The 22,785-nt window shown below is 69.0% G+C and overlaps 6 protein-coding genes across 6 annotated transcripts; 2 read left to right on the plus strand and 4 right to left on the minus strand.

The window, feature by feature from the left end:
* Nucleotides 1-611: 611 nt before the first annotated feature.
* On the minus strand, nucleotides 612-1,514 carry RHOBADRAFT_41952 (uncharacterized protein; the record flags this gene model as incomplete). The annotated part of the gene is made up of 4 exons (XM_018413982.1): nucleotides 612-849; nucleotides 913-1,016; nucleotides 1,085-1,335; nucleotides 1,403-1,514. The coding sequence occupies 4 exons, from the start codon at nucleotides 1,512-1,514 to the stop codon at nucleotides 612-614; spliced, it is 705 nt and encodes a 234-aa protein (XP_018272794.1).
* Nucleotides 1,515-1,877: 363 nt separating this feature from the next.
* RHOBADRAFT_51743 (uncharacterized protein) lies at nucleotides 1,878-4,306 on the minus strand (the record flags this gene model as incomplete). Its single annotated transcript, XM_018415994.1, has 3 exons — nucleotides 1,878-2,121; nucleotides 2,255-3,615; nucleotides 3,700-4,306. 3 exons carry the CDS (start codon nucleotides 4,304-4,306, stop codon nucleotides 1,936-1,938), a joined length of 2,154 nt encoding a protein of 717 aa, XP_018272795.1. The 3' UTR covers nucleotides 1,878-1,935.
* Nucleotides 4,307-5,439: 1,133 nt separating this feature from the next.
* RHOBADRAFT_41954 (uncharacterized protein) lies at nucleotides 5,440-7,617 on the plus strand (the record flags this gene model as incomplete). The annotated part of the gene is made up of 7 exons (XM_018413983.1): nucleotides 5,440-5,566; nucleotides 5,627-5,770; nucleotides 5,839-5,982; nucleotides 6,066-6,194; nucleotides 6,272-6,817; nucleotides 6,893-7,150; nucleotides 7,277-7,617. The coding sequence occupies 7 exons, from the start codon at nucleotides 5,440-5,442 to the stop codon at nucleotides 7,615-7,617; spliced, it is 1,689 nt and encodes a 562-aa protein (XP_018272796.1).
* Nucleotides 7,618-8,133: 516 nt separating this feature from the next.
* On the plus strand, nucleotides 8,134-10,784 carry RHOBADRAFT_51744 (uncharacterized protein; the record flags this gene model as incomplete). The annotated part of the gene is made up of 9 exons (XM_018415995.1): nucleotides 8,134-9,076; nucleotides 9,144-9,206; nucleotides 9,278-9,592; nucleotides 9,659-9,790; nucleotides 9,859-10,074; nucleotides 10,146-10,210; nucleotides 10,276-10,313; nucleotides 10,379-10,449; nucleotides 10,517-10,784. The coding sequence occupies 9 exons, from the start codon at nucleotides 8,134-8,136 to the stop codon at nucleotides 10,735-10,737; spliced, it is 2,064 nt and encodes a 687-aa protein (XP_018272797.1). The 3' UTR covers nucleotides 10,738-10,784.
* A 346-nt stretch (nucleotides 10,785-11,130) lies between these two features.
* RHOBADRAFT_41956 (uncharacterized protein) lies at nucleotides 11,131-13,160 on the minus strand (the record flags this gene model as incomplete). Its single annotated transcript, XM_018413984.1, has 6 exons — nucleotides 11,131-11,507; nucleotides 11,585-11,867; nucleotides 11,936-12,226; nucleotides 12,295-12,357; nucleotides 12,422-12,898; nucleotides 12,960-13,160. The coding sequence occupies 6 exons, from the start codon at nucleotides 13,158-13,160 to the stop codon at nucleotides 11,131-11,133; spliced, it is 1,692 nt and encodes a 563-aa protein (XP_018272798.1).
* A 5,375-nt stretch (nucleotides 13,161-18,535) lies between these two features.
* On the minus strand, nucleotides 18,536-22,151 carry RHOBADRAFT_48072 (uncharacterized protein). Its single transcript, XM_018415090.1, has 7 exons — nucleotides 21,538-22,151; nucleotides 21,093-21,460; nucleotides 20,784-21,017; nucleotides 19,486-20,701; nucleotides 19,100-19,413; nucleotides 18,854-19,029; nucleotides 18,536-18,774 (listed from the first exon to the last, which is right to left on the minus strand). The coding sequence occupies exons 1-7, from the start codon at nucleotides 21,929-21,931 to the stop codon at nucleotides 18,570-18,572; spliced, it is 2,907 nt and encodes a 968-aa protein (XP_018272799.1). The 5' UTR covers nucleotides 21,932-22,151; the 3' UTR covers nucleotides 18,536-18,569.
* Between the last annotated feature and the right edge of the window lie 634 nt (nucleotides 22,152-22,785).

Consider the following 22,785-nt stretch of genomic DNA (forward strand, 5'->3'; position numbering starts at 1 on the left):
GAGAGGTTGATGAGGCGAGACGGGTCGAGGGTGCGGCGTAGAGGGCGGCGGGGCGGATGCGGGTGTGCCCAGGTAGATGTGGAGCTCTGTGAGCTAGTTGTCCAGCAGGTGGAGCGAGCTGTCGAGGTGGACGAGCGAGGAGACGGTGCGCGTCTCGACGCGAGCGAGAGCGCAGCGGAGGACGTCGAGGCGACATCGCAAGCGCGCTCAATCCTCCACTGTGAGCGTTTCTGCGCTCTTGAGACCGTGGATGAGGTGCTCAGGGAGTGGCTTGACCTGCACCCGCAGCAACAGAGAGACCCGGAGAAAGCGACAGTCCTCGTTCGAGCCTGCGCTCTCGGGGCGCCCTGCTTCGCTGCGCTGTTACTCTTTCTTTCGTGCGTCTACGATCACAGACAAAGAAGGTAGCAGAGCGAACGGACAGAGAGTGAGGACCGCTCGCGAGCTCGTCGCCAACACGTCGACCTTCTCAAACCGAGTTTCCGACAAAGGCGCCGCCTCTCGCTCGATGCAGGAACGAGAACAATGCTGTATTGACATGAGATACTGCTTGAGTACGACTCGAGCCCGAAAAGAGGGAGAACCGCGCCGCACGTCGAGAGGGCGAGAGCTCAAACGAGGACGGCGAGCCCAACAACGACTGCTGCGGCGCCGACGAGCCCGCCAGCACGCACACGCCACGCGCCCGAGCTCCCATTCGACGACGTGACGGCGTCGGACGCCGGCTGTAGCGCCTGGCACGAATCCTTGGTGACGTTGTCGGGGAACGAGTAGTCGTCAACGACCACGACGTCGGCGCAGACGAGCGAGTTGGCCGACGTGTTGCTCGAGCCGGGAGTATAGCTCACCCTGTGAGTCGCGACGGGTTGAGTGTCAGCCGAGAGCCTCGGGCTCGAGGGAGGAGGGACGCACACGAGGGTTCCGACTGAGCCGACGCGAGGATTCTGCGGCGGCGTGCCCTTGACGTTCGTCGTGTTGGCCGTTGCCGAGTTTGACATGTCGAACGTGATGCAGAACTGTAGGAGCGGCGAGTCAGGCGTGTCGCCGCGACGAGGACGAGGAAAAGAGAGAGTTACGGACGCACCTGCCCTTCTTCTCGAGCCGCACGCTGGTCGTCAAAGACCGTGTTGTCGTACCAGTACTCGGTGCCGTTGGCGAGCGTCGCGTTGCCGCCCGAGGTCGACAGGATGATCGGGTTCTCGCCCCAGACGATCGCGCTGTCGTACACGGTGTATTTGTCCGCGGTGGTGCGCAGGACGACAGGGGTCGCGCCGGACAGCGGGATGGGCGTGCGGAACGGCGCAGACGAGGCGTTGTCGGGACGAGGCAAGCAGGCTGTGCGTGAAAGAGCCAGTACGTCGTCACGGGGAGACAGAGAGGAGGAGAGAAGAGGATCACGCACATCCGCCTCGCTCGCTGCGCAGGGTGCGCTCGGTCGGGTAGATGAGGCTGAAGTCTTGCGCACAGGCGAGCAGAGGTGCAAGTGCGAGCAGGGCGAGCGTCGTCGACAGCATGGTCGAGGAGGTCGAGGTGGGGAAGGAGGGAGGAGAGCTGGGGAGGGAGCGCGCTCGGGTCGTGGGCGGAAGCGCGCCCGTATGTAGTGCTGCAGCCCGTGCCGCACAGGCCGAAAAGGCTCGTCGTCATGCGCGAACTAGAGTTGAAGGGACGAGAGGAAGTGGAAGGGCCGTCCACCCGCTCGAGCGGACTCGGCCGGGACGACGATCACCTCGCTGCACGGTCGCCGCACAGGTCCGAGCGTCGTGTAAAGCTGCGCGCAGGCGACGAGCACGCTGTCGAGCGCCGCAGGACGTGCGCGCAGGGGCGCAGGAAGCGCAGGAAGAGAGAAGCCGAACCCGTCCCTCGCTCGCGCGCTCGAGCAGCTCGACCGCCCCGTTGCACTCCCTCCTCGCTACTGCCCTCGCACTCGCACCCGTCTCAGTAACCCGACCCCATCCCAACCCCTCCCGTAGACGTGATCCCGCCGGCGAGCTTCGTGCGCTCCCGCGCCGAGTTTGCGTCGCTCTGCGCGGCGGCGAGGGCGAGGTCGAGTTTGGCCGAGGCGAGGAGGTGCGAGTGGAGCGTGGGGAACGAGTTGAGGCGCTCGCGGCGGAGGCGGATGATCTGCGGGGCGAGAGGGCGCAAAGGGAGAGGAGAGAAGAGGTGTGAGCAACGGCCGGCGGCTCGAGAGCTTGCGCACGGCACGAGGCATGCCCCTCGCACCGCGAGGGGAGAAAGAGAGACGTGTGGGACGCACCTCGGCCTCGTACTCGGTCCCGGGGCTGATCATCCAGCTGCCCTGCACGCCCGGCACGCTCGCGAGGATCCCTCCCGCCGCCCTCGGCAACCACCTGCCGAGCTTCCTCCTGCGCTCCTCGACCTCCCACTTGACCCTCTGCTGCTCGCGCTCCTGCATGCGCTGCTCGTCGCGCGCCCGCTGCTCAGCCTGACGCGCCTCGTCCCGCGCGAGCTGCTCGGCGGCGCGACGCGCGTCCTCGGCGGCTTGAGCGGCGAGCTCGGCCTCGGTCGGCGGCGGCGGCGGCGGCGTCTCGCTCGGCGCGCGACCTGGAGGAGGTGCGGCGGCCGACGCTGAGGGCGCCGCTCCGGGCGACGACGACGAGCCGGCGACGGGCGCAGCGTGGCCCGACCGCCACGCCCTCGGGCCCGTCGGCGGCGCCTTGGCTCCTGCGCCTGGTGCGTGACCGGCCGGCGACGCGCTCGCGAGCGACGTGCAGCGGTTCCTCGGGCCCGTCGGGATCGAGTTGGCGCCCGCCGAGCTGCCCTGCTCGCCGATGGGCCGGAAGCCGCGAGGCCCGGTCGGGACTAACGAAGGCGCCGCCGAGCGAGACGGGCCCGGCGACGTCGGCCTCGACGAGCCCGCCGCCGCAGGAGGAGGCGAGAAGCCGCCGCGCTGGTCGCGCTCGCGCTCGCGCTCGCGCTCGCGAGGCGGCGGCGTCGGCGACCGGAAGCGCGACGGCCTGCTGCGAGGCGGCGGCGACGGCGAGCGACGCCATGAGCTCGCGTACGGGTCGGGCGACAGGGCGCGCTTGGGCGGAGGAGGCGGCGAGGGCGACATGGGCGATCGCGAGACGCGCCTGCGCCCAAAGTGCTGGCTCGCCGCAGCGCTCTGCGACGGCAGCGGTCGGGGCACCGACGATGATGGTCCGCCGACGGCGCTGCCAGGACCGGGGGCGAGCGACTCGGAGCGAGAGGCGCGGCGAGCTTTGCGGAAAATCATGTCGTCGTCGTCGTCGATGGCGGAACCGGCGGCGGCGGCAGCGAGGTCGCGCCTCGAGCCGAGCCGGTTGGTGAAGGGTGCGTGCGAGGGAGGAGGAAGTGGTGGCGGTGGCGAGCGGGAGAAGGACGGACGGCGACGTCCGCCGCGGTAGCCGTGAGGAGGGGGCGAGCGCGACCTGCGCCTCGGGGGAGGGCCCGGTGACGGGTATCGGCGGTTGAAGGGAGGAGGAGAGCGTGACATGCTGCGGCCGCGAGGCGGTCCGTAGCCGCCGCCGCCGCCGCGAGGCGGTGGGGAGCGACGGCGGAAGTCGGGGGAGGGAGGGCCGCCGTAGCGACGTGGTGGCGGCGAGCCGCTGCGCGACATGGAACGACGCGAGTAGGCTGCGGGTCAGGGCGGCAAAGAGTCAATCACAGGTTCGGCGAGCGACAGGAAAGAGAGGAAGAGAGAGAACGAGGGGGACGTACGAGGAGGCGACCTCGACATGGGCCTGCGGCGCATCGGGGGCGAGTCCCTGAACCCTCCTCCGCCTCTCCTGCCGTACCCTGGTCCCAGCGGCCCACCCCTCCTCATCGGCGGCGGGCTCCTGCTCCTGCTGCGGCTCCAGCTCCTCCCGCTGCGGAAGCTCCTCGACGGACTCGGGCTCCTTGACCTCGGCCGGCCGCGAGGTCCACCTCGAGGCGGGCCGCGCCTGTCGCGGTCGTCGAGGTACGGATCGAAGCGGGGCGGGCCTGCAGGCGGACCGCCCCTGCCGAAGAAGCGGTCGTCGCGGTCGCGGTCGAAGCTGGGGCTGCGGCCGCGTCGGGGCGGCCCACCTCCCCCGCCGCCGCCGCCGCCGCCGCCGCCGCCTCCTCGAGACGATCGTCCACGCCCTCCTCGCCGCCTTGGCGCAGGAAGCGCGGGCGGGCCGTCGTCGAGCTCCTCGCCCTCCTCGCGGTCGGGGTCGGAGGGAGCGGCCTTGCCGAGGGGGAGGGTCGGGCGGTCGGGGAGGCCGCTCGGCTTTGGCGGGAGGAGCGAGCCGCTCGAGGGCCCTGCTGACGACGCTGCCGAGCCCGGGCGAGGCGGGGGCGCCATGGTGATGAGGGCGGAGAGGGGGACGAGGCGATGAGGGTGCGAGGACGACGAGGGGGCGTGTGGGTGGGCGACAAAGGGCGGGAGGGCGTGTAGTAAGAGCGGGCGAGTGCTCTGACAGGCAGCACGGGTCGCTCTGGGCGAGGCGGCGAGTGTTGACGAGCAGGAACTGGGTCGCTCATTCTCCTCCCTCGACCTCGCCCAGCTCTCGCGCTCGACTCGCTCTGCAGTGTGCTAGAGCACCTGCATGCTGTCAAGCACCTTCCTGCTCCCTGGCGCGGGTCGAAACTGCTCCGCCTCGAGTCTCAGTCGCCGTCGCCATCCTCCCGAGTTGCCGCTCCCTCGAGCGACCTCACGCTCCACAGCTTGCCTCGGACGCGCATTTTGCTCGCACAGTCTGTGCAGACCGTCTCGAGGTGAGCCCTACTGCCCTTTCTGCTCTCGTACCCCCTCACTGTCGCCGCCTCCCCTCGCAGACCGCCGACTCCCTCCTGGATTCTTTCGTCCTCGGCCCGCTTGACCGTATCGCTCTCTGCCTGGTCGTGAGGGCCGGTATACGCTGCACACGGTGACACTGTCGAGCCGGCCCGTCGGGCTCGCGGTAAAGCTGGGCACGCCGCTGCTTCTGGCACGAGTCGACGGCGTCCTCTCGGCCCACCTTTTGGTCGCCCGAGCGAGCGCACGGCTAGGATTGGCACGCCGTCGCTCTCGTTCTCTTTCATCATCCTCGCCGCCAGACTCTGACATACGTCCCGCTTCGCGCCGCAGCTTCTGTCGTCCTTCAAGCACCTCGTTCACGATCGCCTGCCTTCCTCGAGCCTGAGCCCGTGTCTGTCTCGACAATACGACCTATGGGCATCTCACGCCTGGCACAAGGTCTCCTACAGCCCTACTTCCACCAGCTCGACCCGGTCGTCGTCGCCGTCGCTCGTGAATCCTCAAGCGGCCCACCCGCGGCGCACGGTCCTTCTCCCGACCCGTGTACGTCCGCCGCCTCTGGTCCGCCCGGCCCCGCATTCTCGACGACGTCCGAGCCGCGGAACTCACTTTCTTCGGCTTCGGCCTGCAGCCACAAAGTCGGTAGCCGGCGCGACGGCCAAGCGCGACGGCAATGCTTCTTCTTCCTCTCGTCGACTATGCCTCGCGCAGCACACGACCGCCAGCGTCTCGAGGCCGGCGACTCGCCGCCTCCTTATCCCTCCTCGACGCTAGTCGTCCGCAGGCTGCTCCCCAACGCGAGCCCTGACGCCAGTCGTCCTCCTCGTGCGTCGTCCTCTCCCTCTTTTTGGCGGCGGATCTGCCCTGACGCCTTTTCGCTCCCAGGGTACAAGCCGCAGACTATTCTTCACGAGCTTGAGGAGCGTGTGCGTGCCCTCATCGCCCACCTCGACAAGAGCGACGACTGGCGACATGTTCTTCCCGGCGCCGACCGACCGTGGAAGGGCCAATTCCGCATGCCGCCCCTGAGTGAGCACCTCTTCTCGAGACCCGAGAACCCTGTACAGCACGCCTGACTCAGCTCCATGCGCGCGCAGACCGCAACGGCACCCTGTCGGACTGCGTCAACTCGTCGGTCGCCGTCTGGGACAGCTCGATCGTCACCACCTGTCGGATCAACAACGCCATCGTGCCCGTCATCGGCGCGCCCATCCTCGAGCATGGCCTGAAACAAGGCCATGGTGCGTCGTCCTGGTGGTGCGTGTGGCCGGTCCCCTCGCTCTCGCGCTCGTAGCCGACCGGAACTGACAGCTCAACCGTGCAGGCTTGTTCGACCTGTGGGTCAGCGGTGCATGGACGCGCAGCACCATCGACGTCTGCTTCAGAGTCGAGTGGACGCTCAAGGACTTTCACGAGCGCGACGTCAAGGTCGTGTTCGTCACGGCGGCGCTGAGTGCGTCCCCCTCTCGCTCGGACCTCCCCTCAGTCTCTCGTCCTCGAGCGTCCCGACTGACTCGTGACCCGACACAGATGAAGCTGGCGACCGCTCGGTCCGCTCGGCGCCCGTCATCAACACGATCCCGTCGACCGAGTCGCTCAACCTCGTCTCGACCGCCGCCAGCTCGACTCGGCACGCTCGCCAAGCAGGCGGACCGCCTTCTCGCCGGTCCTCGAGCGGAGCCTCATCTCTCGCCCGCCACAGCGACTCGAGCGTCGACGTCGACGAGCTCCACGGCCTCATGTCGTCGCCGGCCCTCGGGAACGACGACTCGTCCTCGACCCGGTCGTCGCAGGTCCAGCGCCGCAAGGCGCACCCGGTCATGACGGCCGCAGAGCTCACTGCGCACGAGCGCAACCCGCCCGGCGTCCCGAGCATGCGCCCCGAGGTCCCGCAGTACGCCAACTTCGACCTCGACCACCCTTCTCCTCCTCCGCACAACCCGCCGACCGTGTCCGACTCGACCCTGCGCCGCCTCGAGGACGGCATCAAGGGCTTTGTTCGCTACATGGACGATTCTCGCGCGCCTGTATTTCGCGGCCAACGCTCCGGGAGGGACCAGGAGGTTCACGTCGGCGGTGCGTCCCCTCTTCTCTCTCTTTCGCCCTCTCCCCGTCCTCGTAACGTCGCTCATTCCAGCACGCGCCTCGCAGACTTCACGCCCGCTGTCGCCCGAGACGAGCACGGCAAAGGCGCTTGGGTGCTCGAGGTCCTCGTCCACCTCAAGGGCTGCTGGACGCTCATCCGGCCCGAGGTCGAGCTGTCACGCCCGAATCAGGCGGGCGAGAAGATTGTCCACCCGTTCGGCCCGCTCAAGTCGCACGCGTTCTGCCTGCCTGGCGGCACTCTCGACCCGCGAGACGAGCACACGGTCGTGTGCACCACTAGCGCTTCGAGGACGGCAAGAGCTGGTGCGTCGGGCTGTCTGCCTCTTTCTCTCCTCGTTTTGTCGCGACGAGCGGTCCCTGACGATGTCTCTCGCCCCTCGCCATCGGCCGCTCCACCCTTTCCTCCCTCTCCCTCTCGCCTTCTCGCAGCTCGACCCGCCCGATGGCGTGCGCCCGACCAATGGACGTTCGTCTCTCGCTCGGGCGCTGCCGCGAGCGACCTCCACGCCCTGTCGCCGCACACCGAGTGCCACCGCGTCCTCGCGACCAAGTGGCACCTCCGCTCGGGCGTCAGGGCCAACAAGGCCGACTCGCACGCCGAGGTCCCGCCCGTCCACGTCACGTTCGCGCTCGATGAGCCTTTCGAGGTGAGGAGCAGGAGGCGTGAGGACGAGGCGTACGCCGAGGTGTTCTCGCCCGGGCACGCTCGCAGAACGACGGCGAGGCGGTGGGAGGAGGGGCACGAGCGCGAGGGTCGGGCCTTCGAGTAGAGCGTTGATTTCTGCAGCACAGACATTGCATCGTTCTCGTCTTTGAGAGCTGCGCAGGCCTCTCCCAGAGCGAGAGCGCGAGACGAACGCAGTTGAGCCGGACCGGGGCAAGCGAATCGATCGGCGAGAGAGTGCTCCCTCGTCTTCCTCCCTCGCTCAGCTGTCGTGGTCCGGCGCATGCGCAAGCTGCTGCGAGACCGTCTGCGTGCAAGCTCGTGCCGGCCGCGCCGTCGCAGCCGCCTCCCCCGTCGACCGGCAGCCCTTTCCCGCTCGGCAAATTCTCATCAGCCTCGCCATCTCTCCCGCCTCGCCAACCCTCGTCGACGACACGCGCCAGGCTGGAGCTGCTCCCACAGAGCTCGCTTGGCTGGCGCGCAGAAAGGCGAGACACCGCTGGTGCCCCCTTGTCGCCGTGCTCCTGAGCGAACCTCCACGGAGAGTCCGGCGTCCGCTCAGCCGAGGCTCGGTGCTCGCGGCAGCTCTCGCGCTTCCTCTTCCGTCCACTCGACTGGCGACATGCACCGACAGTACTCGCGACCCGCGTCGACGCACTCGGACTCGGACTCGGACTCGGCGCAGGAGGAGGGCGCGCTCGAGTACCGCTCGCTGCCCAGCGGGTTCAGACGCCGCGCCTCGTCCTTCTTCCAGCGACGCCCGCACATGGACGACGACCGCCTCGACGAGCCTCAACAGCCATCGAGCGACGACGAGCCGCCACGCCGGCCCGGCATGTTCTCGCGGCGAGCGCGAGAGGCCTCGCGCCCGTCCCGCTCGCGCGCCCAGTCGCTCTCGGCGCTCGACTCGCCGCATCTCGACTCGCCATACGCCCACGACGACGCCTACCTCGACTCGGCGCCGCCAGCCTCGGTCCAACCTCGCCCTCCCTCCCCTCCCTCGCCGAGCGAGCTCGACACGCCATTCCGTCTTTTCGCCCCGACTTTCTCGCAGCGCCAGCTCGCGCGCCTTTCTCGAGCGTCGCAGCAGGCGCAGGAGCGCGACGAGCACAAGGAGAAGAAGGAGCGCGGGCGCGGGAACACGCGCGCCGAGTTCAAGGTCGCCATGGGCGTCCTCGAGCTCGTCGAGAGCCAGCGCAAGGTGCGCGGCCGAGGGAGGAGCGCGAGCGGGGCGCGGAGCTTGTCGAGGTCGGGAGAGCACGGCGGGCTGGAGGACGTGCTCGACGAGGTCAAGACCAAGGGCGTCCTCGGCGCGTTCGAGGCCGTCGAGGAGCAGGTCCGCCATCGAGCGAGCGAGGCCGGCGAGCCTGCTCACCCCGCCTCGGCGGTCGCCGTCGATCCGGTCCACCACGGCACGTCGGGCTTCACGGCCGTCGAGCGGCAGCGCCTCGCCGAGGTCGGCGGCGCCGCCACGCTTATGGGCGTCGTCGGCGCAGGCCTGGCGCTCTACGAGCACGAGAAGGCGGTCCACCAGGAGCGCGTCAGCAGCCGTTCAGCGTCGAGAGGTGCGTCCCCTTTCTCTTGTCTCGAGAGGCGGCGGTCGGGCCGTCATTGACCTTCTCGCTCTCGCAGCTTCGTCAGTTGGTCGGGCCGCAGCTTCGACAACTCGACCTTCCTCTCGTCCGACGGGCACCGGTGCGCCGCGACGTCCTCTCCTGGTGGTGCCTTCGAGCGCAAGCCTTTCTGACGCTCTCGGACCCTCGCAGAGCTGTCGACCGCCCGACCGTCTGCGGTTCCTGGCCCGCACGCACCGCTCCCGCCCTCGACCGTCTCCCGACCTCTCTTGACGCCGGCTACTGCCGCGCCAACAGCGCCCGCCACGCCCTACTTCTCGGAGCTCACGCCGACCCAGCACCACCTCGTCCAGCACGCCGCCGCCGCGCTCCTGCTCAAGGACAAGAAGCGTGGCACGCTCCACGACGACTTTGAGAAGGCCATTGGCGGCATCGAGCACCTCGTCGAGCGGCTCGAGGAGTCGGTACGGGTCGGCGGGCGGTCGGGCAAGGGCAAGCGCCTCAAGAGTCCGTCCCTCTTTCACTCTCTCACTTCCCCTCGCCTCTCTCGAGCTCACGCTGCACCTCGCGCAGAGCTCTTTGGCACGCCGCTGCCCGACGTCACCAAGCACGAGGGCGTCGACTCGTTCCACGGCGCCAACCCGCACGGGACGGTCCGAGTGCCCGAGTTCATCGACCACTGCATCACGGCGCTCATGCAGATGGGTCCGTCCTCTCTCCCTCTTTCCTGTCGAGGTCTCGTCGCCGTGATACTGACCCTGTCTGCCTCGCAGACATGACGACCGAGGGCATCTTCCGCAAGTCGGGCAACTTGCGCATCCTGTCCGAGATCATGCACGCTCTCGACAACTCGGGCGGCGATGACACGGTCATCGACCTTGCCGCACTCGACCCGATCACGCTCGCCGACCTCCTCAAGCGGTTCCTCGCCTCGCTCCCGCACCCGGTCCTCACGGGCCACCTCTTCGAGCTTTTCGTCGCCTGCTCTCGTGCGTCCCTTGCTCTTCTCTCTACTTCTTTCCCTCCCTCGCTCACAAACTCCCTCGTTCTCTGCGCGCAGACATCAAGAACGTCGGGCTGCGTCGCCGGGCCCTGCATCTCGTCATCTGCCTCATGCCGCGAGTGGTGCGTCCCTCGCTTTATTTCCGCCTCGCCTGCACTCAGTAGCTCGCGTCCTTGCCCTCCAACAGAACCGCGACGTGTTCGAGGTCATCGGCGTCTTCCTCGTGTGCGGCGCCGTCGCCGTCTCGTCACTGCCCGAGGGGCCGTCCTGACTGTCTCCTCTTCCTCCAGCTGGCTCTCGCAGTTTGCCCACATCGCGGTCAAGGTCGGCAACAAGATGGACCTCTCGGCGATCGCTACCGGTGCGTCTCACGTCTCGCCCTCCCTCTCTCGTCGTCAGCGCAGCACTGACCCCTCCTGAGCGCGCAGTCATGGCGCCGACGCTTCTCCGCCCCGCTCACCGCGACGCCAAGCCCGCCGAGTACCCCTCGATGATTGCCGCCGTCCTCTCGCTCCTCGAGGAGCAGCAGGTCCTCCACGCCGTGCCGTACGAGCTCGCGCAGGTCCTTCACCTCGAGGTGCCGCACGAGCAGCTTCATCGCGAGGGAGGGAGCGCCGGGCTCGTGCAGCACCTGGCGAGGCTGCTGTGAGCGTGAGGGGCGGTGTGTGTACTACTCTGTGCAACGATGGACTCTCGCCTGTGCTCCTGGGCTTGTATCCACGAGGAGAGCCCCAGAGAGTCAGAGAGCTCGACTTGAGAAGGTCGACTTGGAGTGCACGAGCCTCTCTCTCTCGCTCTCTTTCTTCCTCGCTGTAGCAGCTCGTCGAGCTCCACACACACGGCACGCACAAGCTCTGCAAAGCTACGGTCGCCGCCGACACCGCCGCCTCCTCGCGTCCCCCGACCGCGCTCAGGTCGAGCTCGCCTTCTCCTCGCTCCTCTCCGGCGTGCGCCTGCTCAGGGGCAGCCTCGGCCGCAACGCCGACCTCGCCGGCGACACAGGCGGCACGAGGATGGCCGCTCTGCCGCTCGTCAACGGGGCTCACGGGCTCGTCGGGCTCGTCGAAGGAGGTCTGAGCGCAGGCGACGTCGGCGCCGTCGCGAACCCGCTCGCGACGCGACCGCCGCCGGCGAGCGACTCGGCGCTCGTGCTGGCCGAGCTCAAGTGCTCGTGCGAGGGCGGCTGCGGCTGCTCGTCGACGCTCGGGACGCGCGAGAGGACGAGCTGCGTCGTGCTCTTGGCGAGGCCGGTGCGGCGGGACGAGGTGGGCGAGTGGAGCGAGCGACGGCGCGAGATGGGCTGGGTAGGAGAGAGGGGGATGACAGGGCTCGAGGGAGGAGGAGGTGGGAGAGGAGCGGATGGCGGTGCGGCGAGAGGAAGAGGGAGGTTGTGGTGGGAGCGGTACGCGGCGTCGATGACTGGGCTCGAGGATCGTCAGGTGGCGCTCCGCTCGAGCTACGCCTTTGAAGAGATGAGAGGAACGAGAGCGACGCACTGTTCTTCCTGCGCTCCATCTCGCCCTCGTAGAGCAGGTCGCTCGTTTCGTCCTCGTCGCCGAGAAGGTCGAGCAGGCTGTCGAGTTCGGCGCCCGTCGATGGGCGGAAAGCGATGCTCTCGTCGGCATCAAAGTCGAGGGCGACGATCGGGAGCGAGAGAGGGGGGCGCTGACGCGAGGATGGGCTCTTGTCGCCAGAGAAGTAGTCGGCGAGGGAGGTGTCGACGGCGACGAGGCGAATGTGCGAGGCCGGCAGCTTGAAGCTCTGCTCGAGGCTGTTGCGCTGTGGCCCGGAGCCACGGTCAGCTCGGTCTGACTGCAGGAGGCGGAGAAGAGAAAGACCGAGCGCACCTCAAAGACCCGCAACACCATAATGGGGGCGCTTCCCTCCTCACGCTGCCCGTCCCCCTCGAGCCCCACCTCCTCGACCGCGATCTCGAGCACGCGCTCGACGAACAGGGGCCCGCCTTTGGGTGCGCTGCCCCAGCTGCGCCGCTTTGAGCGCTTGGGCGTGGTTGGGCTCGAAGGGCCGACGGCGAGGTCGGCGAGCGGCGTCGTGAGGAGCTCGATGCGCGAGAGGCGGAGGTACGGGAGGTGCAGGAGATGCAGAGGCGGGTCGAAGGCGAGGAGACGAGGCTTGAGCTGCGTGGGCGAGGCAAGAAGGTCAAGAGGGCGCCCTCGCGACGAGGTCCGAGCGGCATTGGACGCACGATGAGGAGGTCCTGGTCGACGAACGTGCTGCCGACGATACGCTGATCCGACGTGAAGCTGCCCTGCAGGTGCGTCGGCGAGTGAGCCGGACAGTGTCACGAAGAGACGCTGCGAGAAGGGACGCACCGTAATCGCGTTGACGAGGCACCACGCATGCGGAACGAACTCCTCCTCCTTCTTGGCCACCTTGCCCTTGCGCCCGAGGCTTAGGAGCTTCGACGAGCTCGAGCGCCCGCCGCGCTCGACCCGCTTGGTGCCGTACTCGGGCCACAGGACCTGCGACGGCGTCTGCGCACAGACCTCGGGCAGGCGCTCGTGCGACCTCGACGCCGTCGGCGTGCAGGCGTCGTCGTCGTCGACGGCGGCATCGACAAAGCTCGAGGAGGCGAACGGCGCTGTCGAGCACGTGGCACTCGCGAAGGACGGGATCGAGGAAGGGGACGAGGAGGAGAGGTCGAAGGATAGCGAGGGGCGGCGAGAGGAGGATGCGGTGGCGCTGATCATGTCGTAGCTGCGCCGGAGAGGGAAGTGCGGGACGGGAGGAGGTGGTTGGTCGTGTGCGAAGCCGAGAGTCCTCGGCGAACGAGTCGGGAACGGGAGAAGCTGCGTGCGAGGACGACGTCAGGTGCCCCGCTCGACCCATGCACGAGTGAGGGGGACGCACCTTGCTCGCGATGTTGCTCGTCGCCTTTGCGACGGCGCGAAGCCCGCCGCTGCTGCCGTCGGTCATGCCCTGCGACTGGACCGCCGAGGTCGCGCCCTCCTCGTCCTCCTTGCCCCTCCTGCCGGCCGCCCCGGCCGACCTCGTGACGCTCGGCGCCGACGTTCTCGACTCGATTACGGGGCTTGACGATGGCGCCGACATCGACGGCCTGCGAGTACTCGCCGTCGACGGTCGACCGGCGACGGGACTCGCGAACGAAGCGAGGGCGGCGGCCTTGACCTGCTCGACGCGCCACTCCCTCGGCACGCTGAAGGTCTGCCACCGGTCGGACGGCAGGTGCCGGATCGTGAGGGTGAGGGCGAGGGACGGCGGACGGGGAGAAGGCGCAGGAGGAGGAGGAGGAGGAGGAAGCGGGAACGAAGCGGGCTCGTCGACCGGCGCGCCGAGGGGCGGTGGCTTGCGGCTGCCGTGGAGTATGACTTGCTCGACGCTGTGCCTCGGAAAGTCGACGAGGGAGAGCGCGAGAGCGCGGAGAGCTGCGCGACGGTCGACTCGCGAACGCTCGTCGCCTCGTCCACCGGATCTGGATCGCGTGTGGGCGTGAGTCTGAGTCTACTTGCACCAGTCAGACTTCTCACAGCTCAGGGAGCTCAGAAGAGAGAGTGCGGGCGGCGTCTCGCTCGAGTTGAGCGATCTCGACGAGGAGAACGAGGTGAGGCGGCTCAGGCCGGCTTTCGTGAGAGCTACTCGGGCACTGCAGAGCACCAGAAGCATCCGTAGAGCCCGCACAGCAGCGCGCAGTCGGCCTCGCAGAGTTTGGCTCGCGCCTCCTCCCGTCGTCGTCGAGTCGGCGACGGCCGACACCTCGTCTTCCTCCCACCTCTCGCCCTTCCAGCAGAGCACCGTCAGTAGCTCGCGGGCACCCAGGAACGCGGCCACCAGCCGCCTGTGCGCCTCCTACATCGCTCCCTCGCTCTCTCCACCTCGGTTCGTCCTCGCCCCCCACAACTTCATCTCCCCGCCGAGCTGACACCACCGCATCCCCTCGAGGCGACAGCTGCACCACTCAGCAAACATGAAGCTCCGCTCAGCTACCGCCGCGCCCAAGCCCGAGCCCGCCGACGAGGAGATGCCGCTCGCGCCGCCCGACACCGCCCCGGACCTCGACCTCGACTCCGACCTCAACCCGCAGGCGGCCCACACGCTCGCGCCGCGCGACACCGACTCGGCCTTCGACCTCGACCTCGATCTCGACCTCGACCTCGACCAGGAGGCGGCCAACAGCTCGGACGACTACGTGCCGCCAGGTGCCGCGTCGGCGGCCAAGAAGCGCAAGGCCAAGAAGGGCGGCGACAAGGAGCGCTCGCCCGAGATGCCCACGCCGGCGACGACGGCGTCGAAGCGTAAGGCGCCCAAGAAGGTCAAGGGCAAGGCCAAGGCCAAGGTCGTCGAGCGTCGCGATGGCCCGTTCCCGCTTCTCGAGCTTCCTGGTGAACTGTGCGTCCTCCCTCCTATCTCCCTCGACCGATGCCAGGGAGCGAGCATTCACCCTCTGCGACCGGCGAACAGCATCGACCTGATCCTCGCCGACGACGACCTGCACCTCGGCTCGCACCTCGCCCTCGCCGCCACGTGCAAGGCTCTTCGCGCGTGCTACTACTCGCGCCGCCCGCGCTCGGCCAACCTGTACGGCTTCCACAGCCCGCAGTGGGGGGCGCTGCTGCACGTGCGCCCCTTCGTCGGCGAGGGCCGCCCATGGTGGCGCAAGGACGACGTCGACGTCGAGATCCCGGACGAGCCCGAGCGCATCGTCGAGCACCTGTGGACCCGCGAGGACCGCATCAGCGTCGACAAGATGGCTGTCGTGCAGGGCAAGGCGGCGGTGCGCGCGCACGAGTGGGACGTCGCCGCGCACAAGGTGGCCAACCAGGTCCGTCCCGCTCTCTCACATCTCTCTTCGGCGGCCCATACTGACGCCCTCTGTCGGCAGCGCATCACCAAGACGACCGCCAAGAGCGCCTACAAGCTCAGCGACGCCGAGTGCGTCCCTCTCTCCCTTTTCTCGACCCCGCCCGGCACTGACAGGCCCACTATTCCCCCTTGCAGGCTCAACGCGCTCACGCCGCAGTACAAGCAGAACCCGCACGGCCGCAGCGCTGCACCAATGCAGCTGTTTGTCGAGGCGGCGGTCGAGGCCCTTGCGTTCCGGCTTCACGGCGGCGCCGCCGGGCATGCAGCTCTGTACGTCCGCCTCTCACTCTCAGTCTCTATCCATGCGCCTCACGTCGAGCCGCCGACTGACCCGTGCGCGCACACAGGCTCAAGAAGCGCGAGGCGACCAGGGCCAAGGCGCGCGCGACGAGGCGCGCAAAGGCGTCGGGCACGTGGGTCTCGCCGGCCAAGAAGCGCAGGACGGCCGTCGAGACCGACGAGGACGACTCGTCGGACGAGTCGGCGCACGACGAGGGCGACGACGACGACGGCGCCGCGTCGATGTCGCCCAGCCCGTCGCTGTCGCCGACGTTGACGACGCAGCGCGGCCGGGCCTCGGGCGCCGGCGCGTCGCCGAGCAAGAGCGTCGCCGCCGCGCTCGCGCAGCTCCGCACGGCGTCGCCGATCAAGGCGCGCAGCTCGTCCATGCCGGCGGCCGCGCCGCTCGCGCTCGGACCCGCCTTTGCGCTGCAGCCCGCCGCCGCCGCCGCCGAGCAGGGCTCGACGGGGCTCGCGTCCGTCAAGCGCGAGGACGGCATGGACGACGTCGGCTCGGCGGTGGCGCAGCAGCAGGGCCTCTCCGCGAACCCGTACGGCGACGGCTCGCCGTCGACCTCGACGCCGGTCTCGCCCGAGTTGTTCGTCCCCCGCACCCCGCTCCCTCATGCGCCGTCGGCACTCGACTCGCCATTCCTCCCCGCCGCGACCCCGGCCGCCGACAACTCGCCCTCGCACCCGTACCCGCACCCGCACGAGCCCGCGCTCGCCCCGCAGCCGTCATCCCTCGACAGCGCCACCGCCGCCACCGCCTCGTTCGGCCCTCGCGTCCCGGCTGCGGCCCTCTCGAACCTCACCGACGACGAGCGTCACGCCGTCCTGCAGCTGCTGCGCGGCGGCGGCGGCATCCACGGCGACGTTGGCGGGTCCGGGTCGGCGGTCGAGGCGGGCTCATCCTCGTCGTCGCCGGCTGCGGCTGCGGTGCGCCCCAAGCTCGAAGGACAAGGCGAGCACGAGCTCGTCGGCGGCGGCGAGGCGCAGCAGCAGGACGTCCAGGGCGAGGCCGAGGGCGAGCTCGACGCGCAGGAAGGCGTGTAGAGCGGCGGCGCGTGCGGCCGCGCAGCGGGACTCGGCGGCGAGGAGCGCCGGGACGAGCAGGAGGGCGTGCGTGGAGCGTCGCGAAGGCTGGGCCAGGGCGGCGAGGTCGGGCGAGCGGTGAGAGGACGCGAGGGAGGAGGTCCGGGCGAGGGGTGGAGCGACGAGGAGGGCTTGAGCTGCTTGGACTGGAGGGACGCTTGATACGCTTGGTTTGTGTCTGCCTGCAACGTCTGTGCCATACTCGCTTGCGTCGAGCGACGAGAGAGCGAGGAGAGGAGCTCGAGGAGGACCGGGAGCGAGATCTCGCAGCAGCTCTCTTGCAGGAGCGCGACTTGTCAGAGCCGGGTACGAAGCTGTACTTGAGCCTCTCTCACTGTTTTCGCATGCTCTGGAGGGAGTAGAGACGAGGGGGGTTGAGCTCGTCGTCGCGCTTTTCTCGCCGCTCCTCTCCTTCTTCCCAACCACCCTCTCCCCGGCTCATCTCATCAATCATGTCGTGCTACAACTGCGGTCAACGCGAGTCTCTGTCCTCACTATCCCCCCTTCACCGCGCCCACGCCGCCCCGTCGCCTCGCCTCGCCGCCCACGACTCGCCGGTGGCGACCCTCGTTCTCCCTCGCCTCGCGGGCTCAGCAGGGACGGGTCGGGCAGGCGGGCGGCAGCAGCAGCAGCAGCAGCGGCAGTGGGCTTGTGGGCAACCAGCGGGGGCGCCGATGGTCCGAGTCGCACCGCGAGACGGCGCGCCCCCTGCAACGAGCTCGATGTTCCACTCGCGACTGGCGGCGACCGGGTCAAGGGGCGACGATGGAGCGGTGTGCTTGCTCTGGGCGCGACTTGCGGGAACCGTTGAGCACCTTTCCCGATTGCCCTGGACGGCGGAGCTGATGGCGCCGCTCCCCTCCTCCTCCTCTTTCCTCCTCGTCCTCTCTCTCTTCACGACCTCTCGCCTCGTCTCGACTCGTCTCGACATCATGCCCGCACACAGCCGGACACATGGCTGCTGGCTGGCAAGTCTCGCATTCTCTCTTCGTCCTCCCCACCCTGTGCGACCCGAGACTGACCTCGTCCCTCCCACGTCTACAGCCCCACTGCCGGCACCCCCCAGTGCTACAACGTACGTCCCCTCTCTCTCCTTTTCCTCGACGACTACGACGAACGCGACCTGACCGTCGTTCCTCGTCTCACAGTGCGGCCAGGCCGGCCACATCTCGCGTGCGCTCCCTCGTCCGACTTTCGTCCATACGTCCACCTCGACCTGACACCCTTCCCTCTCATTCCTCTCGACGCAGGCGACTGCCCCAACGGCGCCGCCCCCAAGAAGTGCTACTCGTGCGGCGACTCGGGCCACATCGTGCGTCCCAACCCTCTTCCTCCTCTCGTCCTCCTTTCCCTCGCCCAGGCCCCTCTGACGTCTTCCCCCGCCGCCCACAGTCGCGTGAGTGCCCGCAGAACCCGAACGCCGGCAACCCCGGCTTCGGCGCGCCCGCCCCGGGCGGCTTTGGCGGCCCCTCGGGCGGCGCCGGCGTCTGCTACCGTTGCGGCCAGCCCGGCCACATCTCGCGCGCGTGCCCGCAGAACTTTGGCGCTGCTGGTGGCTGTGCGTCCCACTCTCCTCTCTCTCCCTCCTCCCCTCGTTCTCTCGCGCCCTCCCTCGTCGCCGTTCACGCACTGACCTCGCACGGACCCCCTCTTTCCCCGCCTTTTCCCTCGCCCTCTCTCGCAGTCGGCGGCCAGTTCGGCGGTGCCCAGGGCGGCTTCGGCGGTGCTGCCGGCGGCTTCGGCGCCAAGACGTGCTACTCGTGCGGCGGCGTCGGCCACCTGAGCCGCGAGTGCGTCAACCCGGCCAAGTGCTTCGCGTGCGGCGGCCAGGGCCACCTCTCGCGCGACTGCCCGCAGGGCGGCGAGAAGCGCTGCTACGGCTGCGGCCAGACGGGCCACATCTCGCGCGAGTGCCCGGCTGCCCAGGGTGGCGCGCCCCCCCAGGCGTAAAAACGTCGTCGTCGTCCCCTCGGCCTCGTCGTCTCTCCCCCCTTCTTTCTCTCCCGGTTCCCCTTGTTAGCAATTCCCTGTCCTCTGTCCCCCTCCTGTACACTCTTCTGGCACTTCGCTCGGCGACGGGTAGGATGGCGTCGGTGGTGCGGGTCGGCGCGAGCGGCGTTGAAAAGACAACCAGGGCTTTCGGCCGCTTGACCCTCTCTTTCTCTCTCTCTCTCTCTTTCAACTAGACTCGTCCTTTGCGAGAGACTTTCCTCTCGAACGAGAACGAGAGCGAGAGCGCAAAGACTGTGCACGATCCTCTCCTAGCTACGGCTCGCCTCCTCCCCGCTCGCCCATCCACCCTCTCGCGAACGCGCCCGCAACGGCCGCGAACGGGTCGTCGGCGCCGCGCACCTCGTCGAGGAAGACGTCGTGCCCGCCTCGGAGCTGCTCGTTGTTGCGGCGGATCTCGCGCACGACGCCGTGCGTCCGGGCGCAGTTCGGGCACTGCGACTCGTTCTCGCCGAGACAGCTGCGAGGGGGGCGCACGAGCCTCGGTCAGGGTCCTGCTTCAGTCGACGAGAAAGAGAGAAAGAGAGAGGGCGACGGACCGCTGGTGGTACGAGTGGCGGCACATAAAGTGGACGCCCGGGAGGTCGAGCTGGCCGCCGCACGCCGAGCAGCGCGTGACCTGGAAGATGCGCGGCGTGGTCGGGTCCGACAGCTCGGCAATCTCGCGCCGCTTCTTGAGCGTCTCGGTGCGGTACGACTTGATGAGCGCTTGGTCCTGCGGGCGAGCGAGGCGAGCGAGTCAGGGAGGCGCTTGTTCGACGAGAGGGGAGAAACGGGCGACGCACCGAGTCAAACTCCTGCTTCTCGGCGAGGAGCTGCCGCTTGAGGTACTCGCGCACGAGCCCGACGCTCGCGTTGCCGTTGGCGCTCAGGAGCTGCACGACCTTGATCGGCGGCATGACCTTGTCGCGGTCGATCTCGTCGAGGAGGTCGAGCAGGTCGGCCTGGTGCCGCGACAGGATGTCCGACGACGTCGTGAGGTGCCGCAGGACGAGAGCGTACAGCGACGGGCACGAGGGGCCGTAGCGACGCACGGCGCGGACGATGCGCGACGTGTGGTCGGGCGCCGAGGGCGATGACGTGGCGGCGTCGATCCAGTCTGTTGTAGTGCAAGGGTCAGGTTTTGCTCGTCGAGAGAGAAAGGGAACGAGAGAGAGAGAGAGAGACGCACAGCGAACGATGTCCTCGTACATGCCGAGGAGCTCGTACAGGAGCACGAACCCCTCCTCGAACCCTTGCGTCGTGCACACGAGGAGCGCCTGCGTCTCGTCGTACGGCACCTGGTCCTGGCACCGCAACAGCCGCAGCGCCATGCCCTGCAGGCGCGCCCGCTCGCGCTCGTCTGCCGCGCCCGCCGCCGCCGCCGCCGCCGAGATGTACAGCTCGAGGAGCGTGCTCCACACGACCTGCTCGTCTCGTGCTGCGGCGTCCCTCGGCACGTCGACGTCGAGCGTGCGCGGTGCGGGGAGCGGCGCGTCGACGCCGGTGAGGGACGACGGCGCGACGAGCGAGTCGACGGGCTTGCCGTACCGCCGAGCGACGACCTGCTCGAGGAACGAGATGAAGTGGCGAGGGCGGTCGACAAAGTGGGCGAAGAAGGAGCGTGGCGAGGGAAGGGAGGAGGAGGAGGTTGACTCGGGCTCGGCGGTCGGGGCGAAAGGACCTGGTGCGCCGTCGAGCGACGAGGCGCCGCCGACCGACGCCGAGTCCGGGACGTCGAACGCCTTTGCGGGCGCGCTCCCGCCACGAGTGGGCAACCCGCTCGCCGCCCGGCCGTGCTTGAGCGCGCCGACGCGGTCCTTCGAGACCGAGTCCTTGCTGCCCTGCTTGCCCTCGCCCTCGCGCGCCGGCGCCGGCGCCTTCTCGACGCCGCAGCACACCTCGACGAGCACCTCGGTCGTCAACTCGGGCTCGCGCTGGAGGAGCACGCCGCCCCACCTCGCCAAGCTCTCCCTCGCCTCGTCCCTCGCCGCCGACGCTCCCTCGCCGCCGCTGCCGCCCTCGTCGCGCGCGAGCTCGCGCACGTACCGCAGCGCACCGGCGCAGTCGCCCGAGTCCTCGATCGCGATGCGCAGGTAGGCGCCGTGCGCGCGGTACCGCTGCGCGAGCCACGTCGCGTGGGCAAAGTAGCCCGCCTGGCGCAGGACGCGGATCGCCGTGTCGAGGTCGAACGGCGGCTCGTCGGACGAGTGCGAGGGCGAGCTTGACGACGAGGAGGCAGTCGAGGACGACGACGACGAGTGGATGAAGCGCGACAGGGCCTCGTCGTCGGCGAGCTTGGTGTAGCAGTTGAGGAGGAGGGTCGTGATGTCGGTGTTGGCGAGGCCGCGCGAGTGCAGCTCTTGCAGGTACGAGGTGAGGTGCGTCAGCCGCTGTGCGTCGAGGAACTGTGGCAAGGAGGAACGGCGAGAACGTGAGCGTCGTGAACGGCGAGGGCGACGAGGCGAGAGAGAGAGAGAGGGAGCGCACCTTGCGGATGACGTAGCTCGCCTGTACCGTGCCCACCGTCTTGAGGTACGCCGCCATGGCGCCCTCGTAGTCGGCCTTGCCGTACAGGTGGTCGCCGTACCGCCGGTAGTTCTCGGCAATCACGTCGCCGCCGAGTCCTCGGCTGTGCGCGAGGCTGATGGCGAGCGTGTACAGGTTGCGCTGGAACAGGGTCGAGAAGGACGTCTCGAGCGGTTGCTCGGTGAGGCGGAAGAGCTGTGGTGGGACGGGCGAGCGAGTCATGACGGGTACACGGGGAAGAGAAGGCCCGAGCGGGCGACGAGGACGAACCTTGCCCGCGTCGGTGAGGACCCAGACGGCGCCCCACGCCTCGACAACGCTCCTCACACCCGCTCCACCGCTCTCGTCGCCCGAGTACGTGCCCGAAAACGCGATGAACTTGTTCTCGGGGTCGAACACGGTCACCTTGGCGACGTGCTCGTCGCCGCCGTTGCTGCTCGACGCCGGTCCGAGCGCAGGCGACGAGCGTGCGGCATGAGCGCGGATCGTGGCCGAGTTGGACGAGAGCGAGGACGACTGGGGAGGCGAGACGATGGCGAGGTACGGCGTCGGGAGGAGGTGGGACGACGTCGCCGAGGAGGAGGCGGATGGCGATGCGACCGAGGCGCTGTGGAGCGGGACGATGTACGACTTGGGGCCTGCACGTCGTCCGCATCCCAGGATCAGTGACGTGGGCCAACGTGCTCGCGACTGAAAGGGCGAAAGCGGGACGCACCCTCGTAGGCCCAGCAGCCCTCTCGCCCCTCCTTGCCGTACACATAGATCGCCTCGTCCCTCGCGACGACCATGCGCTCGGCCGTCTCGCCCTCGAACTCGCCGACCCCCTTGCCGAGCCCGAGGCGCAGCACCTTTGCGCACCCGACCGCGGCGCCGAGCTCGTCGAGAAGGGCAGGCTGCGACGACGACGCCGACGACGACTCGCCGGCCGACAGCTTGCTCTTTGACGCCTTGTCGAGCGACAGGGCAAGGATCTGCGACGTCGTGAGGACGAAGAGCGTCTGGCCGGCGCCGGACGACGACGAGGGACCGGCCGCCGACGCGTCGGCCGTGATGCCCAGGTTCGTGACGGGCTCCTTATTGCCCTCCCACAGGACGCGCAGCTTGCCCATGCCGCCGACCGTATACCCTGCGCTCTTGCGCACGAACGACCCTGCGCCGGGTGCGCTTGCCGCTCGCGCGCGTGCGGCCGCGTCCTCGAGGTCGACGAGCGACGCCTCGACGAGGTCGACGACGCGCTTGAAGGCGACGACCGAGCCGTCTGCGAGGCCGAGAACGACGTGCGATAGCGAGGGCGAGAGGGCGAGGGACGAGATGGGCGACGGGCGAGACGGGGTCGGGGAGATGGGCGCTTGGCGCAGGAGGGTGAGGGTGGGGAGGGTGGAGGACGAGGCGTCGGCGGTGGCGAGTTCGACGGCGGATGACGAGGAGGAAGAGGGCGGCAGGGTGAGGAGCCACACCTTGAGGAGGGGGAACGGCGTCGAGGCATCATCCTGCGGGCGGTCGAGGGGTCAGTGACCTGCGTCCGGCGCGACGCCGAGACAAAGAGAGAGGAGACGCACTCCAACGGTGACGACGATGGTCCACCCTCGGCTCAGGTCCCACTCTGCGCTCTCGACGAGCTGGACCCGGCCGCGGTCGTAGGCGGTCCACGAGCGCTCGGTCTCCCACTCGCTGTTGAGCCAGTGCAGGTTGCCCTCGAGGTCGGCAGCGAGAACGATGCCGTCGCCGAGCTCGCAGTTGGCGTGGACGGTCGACAGGAGCGCGGGTTGCTGGACGAGGTCGAGGTGGGGGGACGAGGAGGACGAGGGGAACGGCGACGACTGGAAGAACGAGAACTGCCGCCACTGTGTGCAGTACCTTGTGTCAGCACCGCATAATCACGGCAGCCTGTCCAGGACGAGTGGTCGCTCAGGACAGGCAGGGCGAGATGAGGGGAACCAGCGACGACGCACCGCTGGAGCCG

The sequence above is a fragment of the Rhodotorula graminis genome, assembly GCF_001329695.1.
Source record: "Rhodotorula graminis WP1 unplaced genomic scaffold RHOBAscaffold_3, whole genome shotgun sequence".
Taxonomy (NCBI): Eukaryota; Fungi; Basidiomycota; class Microbotryomycetes; order Sporidiobolales; family Sporidiobolaceae; genus Rhodotorula; species Rhodotorula graminis.